This window comes from Trematomus bernacchii, unplaced genomic scaffold (genome assembly GCF_902827165.1).
Source record: "Trematomus bernacchii unplaced genomic scaffold, fTreBer1.1, whole genome shotgun sequence".
In the NCBI taxonomy this organism is placed as follows: Eukaryota; Metazoa; Chordata; class Actinopteri; order Perciformes; family Nototheniidae; genus Trematomus; species Trematomus bernacchii.
The window spans coordinates 2,012,452-2,032,876 of NW_022987899.1; the positions used below are offsets into that span (position 1 = coordinate 2,012,452).

The following is a 20,425-nucleotide window of genomic DNA, read 5'->3' on the forward strand; positions in this document are numbered from 1 at the left end:
AAACCTTTTATGAAGATTATTAAAATCTCTGTTTCATCCAGATATGGGTAAAATACGGGGTGTGATACATTTGAATCAGGGTGTGATATAGGTGTAATATGGATGTACTATGAGTGGTGTAAAATGGGTGTTATAACAGTGCAATATGGGTGGAATATGGGTGTAATTTTGATGGAACATGGGTTTAATATGGGCGTAACATGGATCTGATACAGGTGTAAAAGGGGTGAAACTTAAATGTAACATGGGTTCAATAATATATCAAATGTGAGTGGGTAAGTGGGGAAAAAAGGTCACATTTTGACCAAAAACAATAACTTTATTTATCATTTTAGTAGGGATACATACAAAAATAGCAATTCATGAATTTTCCCAAATAGTTTCATGTACTATTTAAAGGGTTATAACAACAGGTGTATTTCCCCTTAAACTGGCTCTCTTTCCCCAATAAATACGACCACACACATAAATCACACGAAAGCCAGTAAAAGAAGAATCTGACAGCTGCTGATGTTACTTCCGTTTGTCTTCTCCCCTGGTCAGCTCTCAGACTTTAAATCATTACGGAGTGTCAACATCCTGTCCTAAAGGTTAAAGGTCAGGGGCACTTGCTCTAAAGAACAAATGGGCTTCAGTGCCCAACACCAACTCAGCATATTTCAGACAAATGAGACGTCCAAACTGAGAAAAGAAGCTTACTAGAAAGCTTTGCTGTGTGTGTGGGTTCAGACCTTGGCATCATTTGCGCTGGGGACTCTTTTTGAAATTATGTCCGAACCACTTTTTAAAAGTATAACTTATACATGTTCTGAAAATAGCGTGCACAAAGAAATGTGATAAAGAAGAACACTGGTTTAGTGTCAAGATGGGCAATTTGGTCATGTCAGTAAACTTTGAATATCACATTTCAACTATTATTTATTCTTGTATTTTTTTATTCCTGTATTTATTTCATATTTATGAATTTATTTATTTTATACTTATGTCATGTTCTCTCGTTGTGTGCATAAAGGTACAAATTCACTCCAAATCACATCACAGCAAGACCTATATTTGGGCGTTCATGGTTTTAAAAACACACTGGTGGTCCAGAGGTCTATGCATTGGTTTATCATGCAGCTGCTCGAGGTTCACCCCCCAGGGGAGGGACATATTTTGTCTTCTGCTACGCTGTTGTTAAATCTGGAGAAATTGTCCCCACCACTTTTTCTAACAAAGTAACGCTCATGGGTTCAGCGCTTTACAACCTGAAGTCTAGACGGTTAAGTCGGGCTTAGGCAACTTAGGCTAGAGAATTCAAATGATATGACCTGACCTTTCTGCAGAATCATTCATTTAAATGTGGGACTTTAACGTATTATAAAATCCTACATATGCAGGGTTTGGAGGGTTCCTGTAAAAATGTATTCCATTACAATTAATAGTAACTTATCAAAATGTAAAAGTAATGTAACCTGATTACTTTTTGGATTACCTGCAATGCAAATATACACAGTAGAAAATAAATAACAGCACTTACAGCAGGGGTGTCAAACTCAAATACACAGTGGGCCAAAATATTGGGTTCAATGTTCATTGCAAAACTTATTGAAATTAACTTATTGCACATATTAAACCTGGAACTAACAAAGCTTAAATTATTGCCTATAAAAACAACATTAAACATTAAATAATCAGTTGCATTCATTTCTTATGGCTCTATCTGCAGAGTCATTTCTTATGATTACATTTTCCCACAGGCCAACAACAGCTTCAAAAAAACAATTCCCCTCAAAGAAAAAACCAAACACGCCCTGTTGTCTCAAGAAACAAAGTGCAGAAGGAAACATCCATTGAAACTCAGGCCCCGGCTCCACGAGGACGGAAACGGGTTGAATCCGCATATTTCTCATGCGTATAGCCCTCTAAGCTCGACGACGCCGTAAGGGAAACGTAGAAACAGACCCCGCAAACGACAACGGGTCCAAAGGTGGATAGATCTGGGAACTGAGCGATCTGGGGGGTCCAACGGGGCCGTGGAGTCGCCTATACGGTCATTCGTTTTCATAGCCCCGCCTCTCCCCCGTGGGGTTGCTATCGTGCTCCAGTCGCTACTGACCATGCTACAGTTCTTTGTGCAACATCTACAGGAGCTCCTCCTTGAATTCAGATTATTTATCTTTATCTCGATATGGACATAAACGCGAGTGAAGTCTAATCTGACAGGACGGAGACACGCAGCTCCTGCCGCTGTGATGCAGCGGGAGCAAAACACACACTTCAAGTCAGATCATCACCCTTAGCTATTTTAATTACCTCTCAAACTACCTAAACTAGTTATACATATGTTCATTTTTACTGTCGGGTCACTCATTACAGGATCAGCTGCTGCATGAGACAGACACTGACGCTGTCAGAAGAGAGGAAAAAGAGATGTATTTGATGATTATATATCATTATATCGTCGTTATTCATTTGTTTTAAAGCTCAATAAATAACAATGAAGACCTTTGACCGGCACTTTTATAATTTTGTCCGGAAGATTTAAACTTTAACACACGCTGACCGGCGAAAAACTCTGCCCGGTTCTGTCGGCCCTCACCGCGGAGAATACACAGAAGTGCAGCCATGACAACCATTCTTCTTCGCTGCTTTTGTGGAGGAAGTTGCTGCTTTTGTGGAGGAAGTTACAGCGCCACGTACAGGTTCGGCATATGTACTGCAGCTTTTCCAGCGTTTGGATGTAAACGGAGCCGTCTCGTGGAGCTTGACACAATCCGGTGTATATTGCGTGGGGACGGAAGGTTTTTTGCGGTTGCATTTGCGTTACTCCGATGCGTTTTGCCGTATTTGTCCTCGTGGAGCCGGGGCCTCAGTGTGCTGCTCTGTGATGCTAGTTCAAGCCAGATACTTGGCATCTCATCTTGGGTGCAAGGTCATCAATGTTTGGGGTCAGGCTCTGAGCGGAGGAGACCCTCAGGATTGAGTGAAGGTGTGCGTGCAATATACCGACGGGCCAGATCTAATAGTAATTAGAAATTATCCTGCGGGCCGAAATTAAATCCACCAAGGGCCTGATTTGGCCCCCGGGCCTTGAGTTTGACACATGTGACTTACAGTAAGTTTATTATGTAAGACAACAGAACAATGTAACCTTAGAAAAGAAGAAAACAATATATTTTGTGTAAAAAATGCTCAGTATCAAAAACATAAGTATATCTGCGAATGATAAAATATTTGTGGAACTTTTAACGTTTTTCTAAAAAGTGAGAGATGTGTAGGATCTTTCCCCTTGACATTTAAAGTAAATTGAGTAGTATCTCTGTTCATACAATTATTATTATTATTATTATTTATTTATTTAATTTGCATTTTAAGAAAATATTCACAAAGCATACATAACAAAATAAACTAGGTACTACATACATAACAGGCGACAAATCCGAAAATAAATAATAAAAAGAATAATATTACAAATAAAAGAATGGATACATTATTAATACTCAGGTATACATTATTATATTCATTATATTGTTCTATACTTGACCCATTTTTCCCACCTTTCCTCAAAGATATGAATTTGGTTTCTAATTCTCCTAGTTGTTTTCTCAATTACATAGATTTCATTTACTAAGTTATTCCATTGTGAGTTTACTACGTTATTATCTTTTAGATAATTCCTTCTAATTTGTTTGATGATTCTAATGACCAGAAATAGGTGTGTTTATACAATCATTTGATCATACTTAAGCAAACCCATTTAAATCACTTTAAATCCTGTCCCATTCAAATACTTTCTCCTAAATCATCGTGCGGAGTAAACTCATCTCCCGTGGTGCTCTTTCTGAACACCACCTGTTCGTTGCTTTCAGCAGCGCTCCCAAATGTTTAGTCGGTGACATTGTCTGGCAGTAGATGCTCGCTCAGCAGCTCAGACGCTGTCACACGATACACCATTCAGACCTCGTGCCCCTCGACCTCCGACACCACCGCTCCCTCTATCCTCGGTTGAAAAGCAGCCATTGTGTGTCCCCTATTGAAATCCTCTCACATGAGGAGACTAACTAAGTATATTAACCTTGACAAACCTCCCCCAGGAGTCCATTGTTTTGCGTGTTAGGCAACCTCTGCAATAGCTGCCAATGTGTTAAAGCACAAAAGAGCTGCTTCATGAATACGTGATCCTTCATGTGTTTGTTTCAGTGCTCGGGCAGATGTCTAAATCCATTTTGCAGACTATTATGAATCCCTTAAACCTAATCACAAGTATGTGCAGGGAATGAAAAGGGTTATTTTGATGGTAAAAGGCTTCCTTTTTAGCTCACATTAATGGAAACAAGCTAATTAAAATAGTCTGGAGATCATTTTGCAGGAAGATTTTCCCATGGCGTTGAGAGTGCCTTCACACAAACATACACACACTTATAGTTGTACAATTTAGGAAGTTCTTTGACCTCTAAGGGAGCCTAAATGAAGGTCAAATAAACTGAACCACATGCTTCGTTTTTAACCCTGCCTCTTCTCCATAAAAAAATAAGGGAAATGGCACTTTTTTTCTCAAACATCTACTCAATCATCACTAGTTCGAGTCAGAGATGACAAGCGGGAGGAGGTTGGGGAGGACGTGTGATGATGTGTTGTCCAGATGTGTTGTAAATCCTGCTTGTCCTTGAGTAAATTGTTCAGGTATGTTCTCCTGCAGCTTCTGTCTCTGTGGAACATGAGATTCAGGCGGACACACGTGCAAACATATGCAATTCTGTGGAGGAATTTGATTGCACGCTTGCTACTGCACGAACTGCGTGATAAGCCATTCATTATTCAACCCAAAGACATTACACATGTACATTTACAGTGGGAGATAACATATTGGTCAAAGGCACAAGAAACCTTTGTTAGCATTTTGTTAGCATTTTCAACCATATTCAAATTGATTGATTGATACATTGTATTTCGAACAAGTAAAATAAATAATTACAAAACACATTTTGTTTTGCAGTGCATAGTCATGTAAGAGAAATCAAAACAAAAAAAATGACATTTACAACAACAACAACAACAACAACAACAACAGCATTAGCAACATAAACAGTCCCACATCTAGTGTTCGAAAAGGAGTGAAAAGAAGTATAACTTATTTAATCTCACCCCCTTGTACCTAAATGATTTATTTATAATCTATAATCTGCAATAATTATCATTATTATTAATTATTATTGTTATTATTATTATTATTATTATTATTATTATTATTATTATTATTATTATTATTATTATTATTATTATTATTAATAATCTCCTTTACCTGTTGATTGACATATATACATATACACATATGTACATACAGACATACATACACACACATACACATATATACATATATGCACATATACATATGCACACCTACATACTCACACATATACACATATACACATATACACATACACATAGTCAAACACCTTCCCCATCCCTGTACCTCGAGAAAATAATTTCTCTGTATTTCCTCTTGAACTGGTTAATGTCTGGACATTAAAGTTGTTGTGGTGAAGTTTAAACATTACACATGTTTTTTTTTCTTCTATTGTTTCAGTGTTGTCGTGTACCCTAAAACTAATAATAATAATTTGTATAGTTGTTTAATTGCAAGACAACCAGAACATATTAGTTTGCAACATATTATTAGACTTAAACATTTCGACATCACTGTGTAACACTTGCTCCAACACATTGTACGTGATAGGCCAAGGGGCGGGACATTTCTAAGCGGTTGACCAATCACAACAGAGCTGGCCAGCTAACCAATCAGAGCAGACTGGGCTCTGGTTTCAGGCAGAGGATGAAAAGAGGTGCTGCAGCACAGGCAGTATAAGAAACATAAATAGCTTTTTGAACATTAAAGGTGGGGCAGGTAATTTTGGAGAAACCAGCTCGAGTGTGCTAGAATTTGAAAATACACAACCGGAACAAATCTGCCACTTCCTTACAGAGCCCCTCCTCCAACACACACGAACGCGCACATGACCAATGAGGGCACGAGATAAGTTTGTGCACAGATGGAAGGCTGACAGGCAGGTAGGCCATCCAGTTACTTTAGCCGGGCCGGCTCAGATGATTGGTCGTGCTCTTTACAGCGCTACGGCTTCCACAGATGACATTTGTTTATGGATTTTTTGTCAAAGCATTTAAGATATTCATTGCTATCGGGATGTTAAGAGCATTCCATGGAATATAACAAAAAAGTGTATCTCGAGCCGGTTTCTCAAACGTACCTACCCCACCTTTAAAGCATGGAAACATGTCACAGTTGAGACACAAAATACAAAAATGAATCTGAAAATTAGCATAATTTGTTATCTTTAAACATAAAAAAAGCATTACAACCGAACAGCATACTCAGAAATAGAGCTCACTGAGAAAAATACCACGACAGCTATTTCAATCTTGAAATGTGCTTTCAATTTTTCTTCTAATTTGCTCGCTGCAGATGTTTAATTAGACCGCCTGAGAGCTGGATGTAAGATTTAATAAAGACGCAATAAATGTCTTCGCTCAATTTAAGCTCCCATTCATTTCAGCCTTCATTTCCTGCAATTATCCAAATCTCTCAATCTTTCATTGTTTAACAGAGCAGAGAGAGCATTTATATGGGCTTCGAATGATGCCATGATCATGACTATAGCATGCTCGTAAATGAAATCCTCGACACGCTGACATTCCTAACAAGACTCGTGTTTTAATGTCAACATCCATGTTGACAACCCCCAGGACAGGGGCTAAAGAACTGTTTTGTGTTCTTGATAACTATGGACTGACTCAGCATGTGGCGGAGCCCACGCACAATAAGGGGCACACTCTGGACTTAATTATCTCAAAGGGTCTGAATATCTCAAAAGTTGTGGTGACTGATGTTGCACTATCTGATCATTCCTGTGTTTTCTTTGAGAGCTCTATTTCTGTTCACAAAAATGTTCAGAAAGAGGTAACCACAAAGCGATATTTAACTGAAAATACTAGGGAAATGTTTACTCATAATTTTTCATCCACACTTGCCCCTGCTAACATCTCAGTAAATGAGCTAGTAGATCATTTTAATTCAAAAATTAAAAATGTTATAGATGCCATTGCTCCAACTAAGGGAAAGGAAGTGATTGGCAAGAAAATATCTCCATGGAGAAAGGCCATGACCGTGAGAACAGAAAAAAGAGAGTGTCGAAAAGCTGAACGTAGGTGGCGAAAAACAAATCTCCAGGTTCACTTTGAAATCTATAAAGAGAGACTTGGCCTTTATAATTTGGAATTGAAAAACGCACGACAGTCTTTCTTCTCTGACATCATTACCAAAAACAACGCACGTGCCTTGTTTGCTACCGTCTACAGACTAACTAACCCCCCAGTGTCAGTAGCATCTGCATTTCTATCCACCAGGGCTTGCAATGATTTTGCCTCCTTCTTCACTGACAAAATTCAGAAAATTAGACAAGCAGTCAGTGCCTCTGCATCAGGTACAGCAAATGTGTTGTCCCTGTGTCCACCTAATATCAATTCAAACACCATGACACAATTCCATCAGATTAATGATAAACATTTAGAGGACATTATTTAACTTCTGAAATCCTCCTCCTGCTGCCTTGATATTATTCCAACAGGATTTTTCAAAGATGTTCTTCATTGCATGGCCTCAGATCTACTTCATATAGTAAACACATCTCTTCACTCAGGTATTTTTCCACAGGCACTGAAAACTGCAGTCATTAAACTGCTCTTAAAAAAGAATAATCCAGATGCTTCAGTAATGAACAATTACAGGCCAATATCAAACCTGCCATTTCTAGGTAAAATCATTGAAAAAGTTGTATTTCAACAGTTGAGTAACTTCTTGCATTTAAATAACTGTTTGGATGTGTTCCAGTCAGGATTTCGTCCAAACCACAGCACTGAGACTGCTCTTGTAAAGGTCTTCAATGACATCCACTTAAACACAGACAGTGGCAGAACTTCAGTGTTAGTATTATTAGATCTCAGTGATGCGTTTGATACTGTTGACCACAACATATTACTAGACCGACTAGAAAACTGGGTGGGACTTTCGGAAACAGCTCTAAATTGGTTTGAGTCCTACTTAAAGGACAGAAAAAACTTTGTTTCTATAGGTAAATACACATCTGAGTTGACAAATATGACATGTGGGGTACCTCAAGGCTCCATCTTGGGGCCTCTTCTCTTTAACATCTACATGCTACCACTGGCTCAGATAATGAAAAACAACAAAATAAGTTACCATAGCAATGCGGATGACACACAAATTTACGTAACAATTTCACCAGGAGATTATGCTCCAATTCAAACACTGAGTAAGTGCATTGAACAAATCAATGACTGGATGTGTCAGAACTTTCTCCAATTAAACAAAGATAAAACTGAGGTAATGGTTTTTGGAGCCAAGGCAGAACGTATAAAAGTTAGCGCTGAGCTTCAGTCTGCAATGTTCAAAACAACAGATAAAGCCAGAAATCTAGGTGTAGTCATGGACTCTGACCTGAGTTTCAACAGTCACATTAAAACAGTTACTAAATCAGCCTACTATCACCTAAAGAATATATCCAGGATTAAAAGACTAATGTCACAGCAGGATTTGGAAAAACTTGTCCATGCTTTTATCATCAGTAGACTGGACTACTGTAATGGTGTCTTTACAGGTCTCACTAAAAAATCTATTAGAAAGCTGCAGCTAATTCAGAACGCTGCTGCTCGAGTCCTCACTAACACTCAGAAAGTGGATCACATCACTCCTGTTCTGAAGTCCTTACACTGGCTTCCTGTGTGTCAAAGAATAGATTTCAAAATATTGTTGCTGGTTTATAAAGCTTTGAATGGTTTAGGCCCAAAATACATGTCTGACCTACTGCTAAATTATGAACCATCCAGATCTCTCAGGTCATCAGGGACTGGTCAGCTTTCTGTCCCCAGAGTCAGAACTAAACATGGTAAAGCAGCATTCAGTTATTATGCTCCAAATATCTGGAACAAACTCCCAGAAACCTGCAGGTCCACTGCAACTCTTACTGCTTTTAAATCCAGGCTGAAGACTTTTCTTTTTGCCGCTGCTTTTAATTGAACTATTCATATCTTAAACTGCACTGTAACTTTTATCCATGTATTTTTTCTTTTAATGTTTATTTTATTATCTTTTCTTTTTAATGACTGATTTTAAATGCCATTTTCTTAATGTCTTCCATTTTTGTAAAGCACTTTGAATTGCCTTGTGTTGAAAGGTGCTATATAAATAAACTTGCCTTGCCTTGCCTTGCCTTGTTGAAGTGGTTCTGGTTATCATGCAGTCTTTGGGTTTATGGCATTGTTCAGTTGTTTGAATGAATCGTTTTTAATAGGTCACCTATTATGCAAAATCCACTTGTTCATGTCTCTTATACATCAACATGTGTCCTGATCCATATATATAAAAACCTGTCTGAAAATGAGCTGATCAGATTTTGGCCACTTTATGATGTCATAACGATGTTCTGGCTTGTGTAACCATTAGCCAATCACCAACCAAGGTAACCCCCCCCCCCCACCTTATCACCTGAATCTCCTCCTAGAGCACCATTGAGTTCTTTTTAACCAAATCTCTCTCAGAGGGGCGTGGGGAGTGGCTCCTTATTTTCATCTAAAGTAACAGACAGAGAATCAGCACTTTTGAAACAGGGCTGAAACAAGGTTCAAGGTTCAAGGTTCAAGGTTCTTTATTGTCAATCTGACATAGCTACAGAGTAATTATGCAGTTGAAAATCTTATGTCACAGGCTTCTCCAACAATGCAACATAATAACATACAGAGGGGATTATGGGATGCTGCAATGATCTGTTTGGTGTTTGGAGCCAAACACTTCAGAGACATGTTCTGTATATATCTGAGAACTATAATATATTGATGAAAAACAGTATAATAGGGCACCTTTAATGAACATTTATACATGCTTATATGTGTGTGTGTGTGTGTGTGTGTGTGTGTGTGTGTGTGTGTGTGTGTGTGTGTGTGTGTGTTCAGATGTCAATGAGTGTGAGGAGCTGAATGGAGGATGCCAGCAGACGTGTGTGGACACACCGGGCTCTCACCACTGCGAGTGCAACGAGGGCTTCCGCATGCACTCTGATGGACGGACCTGCATCAGTAAGTGCTAAACAAGAGTATTTATTGCACAACTTAAAAAGTAAATGAACTCCTGCACACATTCTGCATTTTCCCCTTACTAATATTGATGAATGTTTGCAGAATTCCTCAGTGGCAAAGAGGATTAAGACATATACATTGCATTTTCAACAATTAGGCTTCTGTAGTAGATAATTGCTCCATATAGGATTAAATTCATATTTTAAGAATTACACATATCTGCTTTCTTGCCTTAGATAAGACGATTGATACATTTTTGTTATACAAATAAGATGATGAACACGAGTGTAATACTGTTTTAACTGTAACTTGGCCAATAAGTAAAAAAAACAAACAATACTAATAACTACTAAAATACAAAAACCAATAAATAAATATATGAATACATTTAAAAAAAACACTTACTTCTATGTAGCACTTAGCAATGATGCTGCAAGTACAATAGCGATCAATAAGCCAAACCTTCCTTTCTGGGTTTGTTTCTTTGTGGTTAAATGCACTTATAAGTCACTTTGGATGAAAGTGTCAGCTAAATGTCTGCAATATAATAACGAGAGAATATTAAAGGTATTAGAACCACAAGTAATAACTCTGAAAGGGTCATCCAGTGTAGGAAAATACCTCAAAGAATGTCTGTATTTGAATTACTGCAGTGCAAAAATAATATGATTACTGAGCTTCCATGATTAATATCAGTGTCTAACCTGATCTGAAAGGAGAAATGAAGCCACTTTTCCCCTTATTTAGCACCATAAAACCTGTAAGTAATGGGAGAACTTGCTACTTGCTGGAAATCACTACTCCTTTGTTGCTCGTGGTTTTATTTTTCACTCTGCGATACACTCTGGTGGCTACCATTAGCAGCTAATATAACATCTCCGATTTTTACATTAAAATGGAATTATGGATTATCAATAATTTTTTCAAAGTGACAGACACATTGGATTAACCTATGGATTAACCTTCAGCAGCGTATTTATCGTTGTAATGCCATTGAACACGACTTTTGATCAGAATAACAGCTAAGGTGAGACGATCTCCCGTGAATGCTCCGTAAAGCTACGTGTTGTGATGTCTGTGTTTGCTTCCCCTGTCGCGAGTTCTGATCGCTCAGTGATAATACTAATACCTATATAATCTGTGGAATCTCAGCTTTAATCTGATATCTTGTAATAAGGGTATTTTTACCTTGAGTTCTGTGCTAAGTGCCATAGCATTTTTTCGCTCAGGGGTCATTTAGACGCTTCTTATGAGACTTGTGTTTTGTTTTGGTAAAAATGGTTTGTATTATCAGTTAGCTGAGTTTCTTCCCGCCCGTTAATCTGGTATGACACATGAATACGTTTTTAAATATTAAGTTTAGTGAAAAAAAACCCGCAGCCCCCTCTACCAGGGGCTCTCGGGCTTAACAGGTTAATTCTTCATTTCTTTGACTGCTTGCTAAAGGTTGAGGATGGAGGCCCAGGGACAGCTAATTGTGTCTGTGGAAGTCATTGCTGTGTGTCGGTGTCATCATGTCTGTGTTTAGCGCACAGAAGGCACACGGCTGATATTCATATTTGGCACATCATTAAATCACAGGAGTAATGAGATGGAAAGATCATTATGAAGTAACCAGGGGTGCCCGTTGGACCTGGCTTAAATATGATTTTCCAGTTTTCACCCTTTACTCAGGAGTTTTCCATCATTACATGGCTTTAGAGTTTGAGGTGTGAAAGCCATTTTAGATTGCCAACCTTTTTTTCAATGATATCCCATGAGAGTTTATTGTAAATGTTCCATAACCGTCCATTGTTTTCCAGTTTCGGCCAATTCTGCAATTGCTCACCATGTATGTTAATGCTAATTAATGAAGTTTTGTTTCTTGTCCTTATAAGCTGTGAACTCCTGCTCAGTGCTGAATGGTGGATGTGAGCATAAGTGTGTGGACACGGGCAACAATCACTACAAATGTGAATGTAGGAAGAACTACCAGCTGAAGAGAGACGGGCGACACTGTGAATGTAAGTCCAACAGATGAGAGCAAACATCAGAAAACACTGGACAAACCGTTCATTAGAGTATCTCTCTGATAAGTGATTCTGATGTTAGAAATTGGACAAAATAAAAGCGAAAACCACTTGAGTGCGAGGTAGGACGATGTGGAGAGGAAAGGAGTTTGAGAAGAAGCTTCGGAAACAGTTACTGTACATTTAAAAGCAGGAATTTACATTTCTCCTTCTGGACTTTAAAAATGTGTGTGTGTGTGTGTGTGTGTGTGTGTGTGTGTGTGTGTGTGTGTGTGTGTGTGTGTGTGTGTGTGTGTGTGTGTGTGTGTGTGTGTGTGTGTGTGTGTGTGTGTGTGTGTGTGTGTGTGTGTGTGTGTGTGTGTGTGTGTGTGTGTGTGTCAGTGAGGGACCCCTGTGCGGACAGGAATGGAGGCTGCGCCCAGCTGTGTCTTTCAGAAGACACTCGGGTTCACTGCAGCTGCCGACCTGGTTTTACACTGGCTGCAGACGGGAAGAACTGTGAAGGTGAGGCATCACACACTGTTGAGACAAAAGGAAATATTAATAAAGTAATAAATAAACAATGTATTCCTTGAATTAGTTCCCATTTTAGATTCTTAGTTGTTTGAATACCAATAAGCATAAAGTGGTTCCATCTGAGAGGCGCAATTTCTCTAAGGTAATGATACGTTTTAGGTAAACAAGCAATTGGCTGTATTTATTAAGGCATTGAGGCCATGGGAAAACAACGATAAAGATTCAGATATTATGCCGGCTGCTCTCTTTGTGTCTCTTCTGGGAAACCACAAAGGAAACATTTGGAATCAATGTGTGTGAGCCTTAAGAGACGCCTTGATTTTCAACCCGAAAAAAAATCCAATAAAAGTCTACATAAGTCAACTGTTGAAGGATGAATAAAGAATAACAGCCTCTCAAGTTCAGGCAGAACATTGAAAAAAGCAGAAAAAACCCATAGAACCTGACACACACACACACACACACACACACACACACACACACACATACACACACACACACACACACACACACACACACACACACATACACACACACACACACACACATACACACACACACACACACACACACACATACCATGTATACATCACTTCAGGGGACATTACATTGACTTACATGCATTTCCTGGAGACTTATCCTAACCTTAACCATAACCAACACATGATTTAGGTCCCCACAAGTATAGTAATGCTCGGCCACACACACAGACACACACACACACACACACACACACACACACACACACACACACACACACACACACACACACACACACACACACACACACACAATGTGTATCTGATACAGTCTGATACAGTTTAAGACAATGACTTTTATGATTTCTCCATAAATTACAACTACACTAAACATTGGCTTGAAATCAAATCTGTTACAACAGACCCGTATTGATTGATTGATTCTTGAGAGGCTGTTGTTGGAAACTATTCTTGCTGATGTTTCCTTACCTAGAAGCCAAAGAAACTTGAGACCTGACAGAGTCTTCCTGCGGGAGGAAGTATTTTCTTCATTGTTTTGAAACAGAGGATAATGCTTGCTTAAAGGGAAACTATTTTCAAAATGTTTACGTGTAAATTCCTCTGTTCCAAGACAGTTCAGAAATAAGAGTAACCATTAATAACTCTTTCCCAAATGCACACTTTTATGTGTGATATTGAGATCAGAAAGTACTAAACAGATAGATTTTTGAAATGAATAGTTTGTTGTTATATATTCTTTGTGTTTCCTATAGACATTGATGAGTGCGGTTCGGGCCGTGCCAAGTGTTCCCACAGATGTGTCAACACGCTGGGCTCCTTCAGCTGTGTGTGTAATCCGGGCTTTGAACTGGGTGCTGATGGCAAACAGTGCTACCGTAAGTAAAGACCGTAACAAATGAAAAAAAAAAGCCTTCCACACATCCCAGCGACACTGTTGCAGACATTTCTTTGTGCAAATAATCTCATAACTTCTACATTTGTATTACTAGTTTAGAAATAGTACTATTTTATCTGTTTATTGTGTTGCACTGTGGGAGGAGCCTGTGACCTAAGATTTTCATTGTCATATATACACTGTAGCTATGCACACATGACAATAAAAGCCTTGCAACTTATCATGAAACATACCTATCTTAAATATATAGATAGGCCATATTTATTGTGATTATTTGCTTCACAAAATATGACATAAATAAGTGCACTGCATGTAAGATGCCCTCTAGCTTGTGTGCATGCCTGTAATTATCAAAATAATCAAAACTAAGAGTTTTAGGACACATATTGGATAGCAATGATACTTCTCATATAATACATCAGGAATATCTATTCTAAATGAATGTCAGTAGTAGGTAAGTACACATCAAATAAATGTCAACGGTAATTAAAATGATTTCTGTGCTTCATAATGGGAATTTCCTTTCTGCATCTGCAGCGAGGACAAACAATAAATCATTCTCACAAATGCCCCGTAACATTTTCCGTATGTTTAGTATCTTGTAATGCGCTTTAATTGATGTTTTGGTGTTTCTCCTCCCCAGGCATTGAGATGGAGATTGTGAACAGCTGTGAGAAGATCAACGGAGGCTGCTCTCATCACTGCGAACACACCACCAACGGACCGCTGTGTTCCTGTAACCATGGCTACCAGCTGGCCCTGGACAGGAAGACCTGTGTGGGTAAGTTCACTAGAAAAGACCACACCTCAACAATATGTCTGTTTAAGAATTAATGACAGGTGGTAACTGAGAAGGAAATGGGAAGAGGTGAAGAAGGATGAAGGATGTCGTCTTTTAGGCTGGTCTGGAGGAAAGACTGAAGTCCAGGGAGACTCGTTTGGGGGGTGTGGTCCATGTTTCAGTGTAGGAAGGAAGGGATGAAGGGATCTAGGGATGATGTGAAGGAGGGATACATGGGAAAAGGGTACCAGGGTGGAAGGGATCAAGGGTCGAAGAGGTGTAGGGAGGAAGTGATGAATGGATGAAGGGATGTAAGGAGGGAGGGATGAAGGGAAGTATGGAGGAAGGGATGGAAGGATATAGGGAGGGAGGAATGAAGGGAAATAGGGAGGGATGAGAGGATGAAGAGATGTAGGGAGAAATGGATGTGGGGATCTAGGGAGCAAGGGATGAATGGAGGTAGGGGGGGATTAACGGGTGAAGGGGATGTAGATATGTGTGTAAAAAGGAAGTAGGAAGGGAAATGAATGACTATATAAAGTTATGAAGTCAACTAGTTTCTTCATTTGCTTTCTGTGATTTACATCCACTTTGTGACTCTCTGCTTGTCTTTCCAACCATCTGTTGAAACTGTCCCGCTGCGTGCTTCCCTCAGATAGTGACGAGTGTGTCAGTGGGGGGGCCTGCTGCCGTCACTTCTGCAGAAACTACCCGGGCGGCTACGAGTGCAGCTGCAGAGCCGGCCACAGACTCAACCCAGACGGCTGCGGCTGCGATGGTACGAATCCTGATTGAGTGTTTTTTTGTTGTTGTGGACAGGACATAAATTACACTAACTGATTTCTCAGAAATGCCACTTTTCTAGGCCATTTCAGAGCGGAAAACAGAATACTTTGCTCACTGACAACCACACTCTGTACAATCTAGAGCAGGGGTGTCAAACTCAAATACACAGTGGGCCAAAATTAAAAAATGGGTACTAGTCGAGGGCCGGACTGGTTCAATGTTTATTGCAAAACTTATTGAAATGAACTTATTGCACATATTAAACCTGGAACTAACACAGCTTAAATGATTGCCTATAAAAACAACATTAAACATTAAATAATCAGTTGCATTCATTTCTTATGGCTCTATCTGCAGCTTTTCCAGAGTCATTTCTTATGATTACATTTTTCCACAGGCCAACAACAGCTTCAAAAAAACTATTTCCCTCAAAGAAAAAACAAACATGCCCTGTTGTCTCAAGAAACAAAGTGCAGAAGGAAACATCCATGTAAACTCAGTGTGCTGCTCTGTGATGCTAGTTCAAGCCAGATACTTGGCATCTCATCTTGGGTGCAAGGTCATCAATGTTTGGGGTCAGGCTCTGAGCTGAGGAGACCCTCAGGATTGAGTGAAGGTGTGCGTGCAATATACCGGCGGGCCAGATCTAATAGTAATTAGAAATTATCCTGCGGGCCGAAATTAAATCCACGAAGGGCCTGATTTGGCCCCCGGGCCTTGAGTTTGACACATGTGATCTAGAGGAACTGCTAGATTGGTAGAAGAAGTTAAAAGAAATGAGGCAAAAGTAAAATACTGTAACTAAACAAAAGGAAAGGTCCACCTGAGGCTAATCTGCACGACCCGCCTGCAAATCAAAGTTGTGCGTCATCAATATAAACCTGTTGTTCAACCACCAACCAATGACACAGGCTTTTTCTATTATTATCCTTTACCACATATCCTATGTGTTGTGTGCAGTGCTAGCAGCTTCAATACAGTAAGCAGTAGCTTGCTGGTAATTCATCTTTTGTGTATAGTGATGAATGTAGTCGAATCACTTATTGCCATTTGTTTTGCCACTACAGAAATGACAAACTTTTTTGGACCATTTTTTAATTTTTTATTGTAATATAATTTGCCAATGCTTTTCACCTGTAATCGAACCACCTTTGACAATGTGTTTTCTCAATTTTCTAATGGGCTATTTCATATGTTTGGTTCATGTATGCCCTCTGAACAAGTAGGCACTGAATCACGTTACTGGCATGTGACTGTCTAGCATTATATTTTCTATCACATGCATTCACAATCCAAATCATTTTGAGCAGTTTTAAATACCTTTGTTAACCAACCTATATGTGTCCCTAGCTTTGCTGTACTTCACATTCTTCCAGTGTGAAGTAGTTGTGTAAAGTACCTTCCCTAAAGCTGCTTGTTTGTATATTTTTCTGTCAGACGTTGACGAGTGCCTGGCAGAGACTTCAGGCTGTGAACACGACTGTGTCAACACCCTGGGAACTTACGAGTGTTTTTGTGAGCTGGGTTTCCGCTTGGATCAGGACCAACACTCCTGCATTTGTGAGTGACATTTTGATTAGCTTTTCTTGGAACGGTCTGTTATTTATGGACGTGTTAAGCCTATAAGTGTTTTAGCCATTCAAAAAAATGGTTTAACTGTATTTTTTTTTTTTTGTAGCTCTGTATGGGGAACTGGAAGATGAAGAGGATGAGGAGGAAGACGAGGATGAACAGCTGGAGGTCCATAGATTACCTGACCTGCTGTTTCGCAAGGTTCCTCAGCTCCTGCAGTACACAGCGGCCTTCCACTCCCGTTATGTTAGTGATGAAGATGATAGTGATGGTGGTGACAGGGAAGTAGAGATCCAGAGGGGGCGCCGAGGAGAGCTCAGACTGTCCAGCAGCATAGGTACAGTAAAATAAATCATGACACTTAAATGTATTCCCGGTGATAAAATGATGTTATTGTTTCATGAAGTCTTCAGGGCCAGGAAGTCATGAAAGCAAAAACCTTTTCTCAGGGGACCGTTTCTGTTTCAGTGTGTCTGGATGGCTCGTTCGGGGAAGACTGCAGTGTGAGCTGTGAGGACTGTGATCACGGAGTGTGTAGTGAGAACAGAGACCGGTGTGAGTGTGCAGCCGGATGGACAGGGATCATCTGTAACAAGAGTGAGTACAGCCATCAGACGATCACAGTTACATCTGTTTGTTGTGCGTAATGTATTTTCTTTGTAACACATTTCCCCCCCCGCAGTTTGGCAGTGGGCTAAACTCTATGCAACCTTGCCTTCTCCAGTTTTCTCAAAATGCTGAAAGTATGCACAAACATTAAAATTCATGATGTCCGAGGACTATTCAAAGGAATATTTTGACATTTCGGGGACAACACTTATTCCTTCCCATGCCAAGAGATGTGATTTTAAGGGTCAGCACTCTCTCACTCTGAAGCTGCATGTTACCACCTGTCTTTTCTCAAAAAAAGCCCAGTCTGCTCTCGTTGGCTTTCGAAAGAAAAAGGATGTTGTTTTCAAACAGTTGGTTCGGATACTCACCCCTAGATTCCACCGGGTCCGTCTGCGCCGCGTTGCGGTTTTGGTCCGGCCTCCTCCGGCGTCATACCCTACCAGGCGTGTTTCAGAAGCATTTCAGAAGCGGAGCGTCTTGCCTGCCGGCTCGCAGTTTTTGTTGATTTGGGCATATTTCCTGGACAGGCTACTTTGTACAGACAAAGTTAATAATAACTGTAATATTCCAGTTATAAACAACATGAATCAAAGATGTGTTGCTGTATTTTAGTGGTAAAAAAATGCATTCATCATCATAATTATTCTATATATATAATTTACACAGTGCCTGTAAACCGGAGGAGAACGCTGGCATTTCTCCTCCTACTTGAAAGACTACGGAGGGATAGGGTCTGCAAAATGAGTTTGTGTGTGTGTATATATCTATATATATATGCTATATATGCTCTGAAAGTTCCACTTCCTGCCTGCCCGACCTTACGTTACGGCTGCGCCGCGACAAAAATAGGATTCGATCCTAATTTTAGAGGAGCCCTGCGCCGAGCCGCTTCTGGGACGCTTCTGTGCCGTGCGTGTGGTGGAATAGCACCCATTGACTACAGTGGCCGCGATCGCCGTGAGCACCGCGGCGCAGCCGTAACGCGCCCGTAACGCGCCCGTAATGCGCCGCAGACGGACCCGGTGGAATCTAGGGGTCAGATAAGGGGGGCAGTATATTATAATGAGCCTGCATTTATCAAACTTGTTGAATCCCACATTTTCTAATCAATGAAGCCCAAAAATAAATGAATCTTTAACTAAGACTTGCATAAATGGGGGACCAAAATACAATATATAAATACGAGGGCAATTAAAATCCTAAACTGAGGACGACTGAGCGCTGAAATTGCGGAAAACAAGTTCTGTGGAAATCCCATTCATTATACTTTCATGTTTCGATCATAAGGATAATCTCCACATATTAACAGAATCGTTTCATGTTTGAAGCATAGATGCAGTAACGAGAAGTTAAACGCAAATGTTAGGCCATAAAGGAACTACATCAGGGTCACATGACCTCACATCACTGTTGCTAAGCTAAAGGCGGCTAATGTTTGGTGTGATGACCTTTACTACATTACATGTCACTTGTTAGACGCTTTTATCCAAAGCGACTTACATACATTCAGTACTGTGGACAATCCCCACAGGAGCAATTTGGGGTGAAGTGTCTTGCCCAGGGACACAACGACATGCTGACTGCAGTGGGACTCGAACTTGCTATCTCCCTGATTCGAAGTCCAGCACACTTCCACTGAGCCACAGCCTCCCTACTACTACTACTACTTTACTACTCTCATGTAGTCACTTGTTAGCAACCAGCATATAATGACACATAGGAGCTTCAGACATTCACCAGTGGCGTATTTACTGACCTTTTATGTCATAAAACATGTTAAAATCTCTAAAGGTTTTGTGAACCACAGATCTTATTTCATCCATCTAACCAACAACACGTTGATTTTGAGAGAAGGTGGTAACATGCTAACTCATATCTTGGTTTTAGGACTCATTCCTGCACCCCTCTTCAGTACTTATACACACCTGGTCTCCTCACAGATCTATTGAAACGTCCTGTAGCAATGTGTCCTAGTTTTAGAGAGCGGTGCGATGGCTCCCTGTGTGCAGCGACGCAGGGCCATGTATCAAAGCTGTCTGCTTCTCTGTGTGGGAGGCTGCGTTGTTTATGGGCTGCTGAACACTGAGCACCGGGGGAATCAATCTGTCTGGAGCGAGGCCAGGCCCACAGCGAGAGCACCGCCTCAGGCCAAGGATGCCCACTGCAGGGTTAGAAAGCAAGGCTCCATTGTTCCCATCCAGCGCCATGATTAATGGCTGTCTCTGGTCTGAACCCCAGAAAGGCTGGTAATCATAAGAGGAGTCCGTTAGAGGCAATCTGTCACTTTTTTAATAAACTGAGGTGGTGGCAGTATCCACACGCATGCCTTGAAAGTGATGGGGCTGGATATAGGAAGCATATTTAGGATTAGATGATGCCTGAAGCAAAGATAAAAGTAGGCAGTCGTCTATAAGGGAAGTAAGTAAGTGAGTAAGTAAAACACACAGTTCAAAAGTGCTCCAAACACACAGAAAAATATAATCGAATTAAGTAAAAATAGATTACAATAAAAAACACATGAGACAAAACAGCTTTGTCTGAAGTGTCACTTTTATATCTTATATGAAGTTGAAGCAACAAGAAAGAGTAAAATAATGCATTCATA

General features: G+C 40.1%; 1 protein-coding gene across 1 annotated transcript in view; it reads left to right on the forward strand.

The window, feature by feature from the left end:
* The window catches only part of zgc:158328 (uncharacterized protein LOC567225 homolog), an 80,793-nt gene that overhangs the window by 26,525 nt on the left and 33,843 nt on the right, over positions 1–20,425 (forward strand). The window contains exons 6-14 of the mRNA XM_034114548.1: positions 10,027–10,149; positions 12,027–12,152; positions 12,540–12,662; positions 13,927–14,049; positions 14,713–14,850; positions 15,506–15,628; positions 17,074–17,196; positions 17,315–17,545; positions 17,677–17,805. Coding sequence (XP_033970439.1) covers positions 10,027–10,149; positions 12,027–12,152; positions 12,540–12,662; positions 13,927–14,049; positions 14,713–14,850; positions 15,506–15,628; positions 17,074–17,196; positions 17,315–17,545; positions 17,677–17,805 — 1,239 coding nt within the window. The remainder of the gene's footprint in view (positions 1–10,026; positions 10,150–12,026; positions 12,153–12,539; positions 12,663–13,926; positions 14,050–14,712; positions 14,851–15,505; positions 15,629–17,073; positions 17,197–17,314; positions 17,546–17,676; positions 17,806–20,425) is intronic.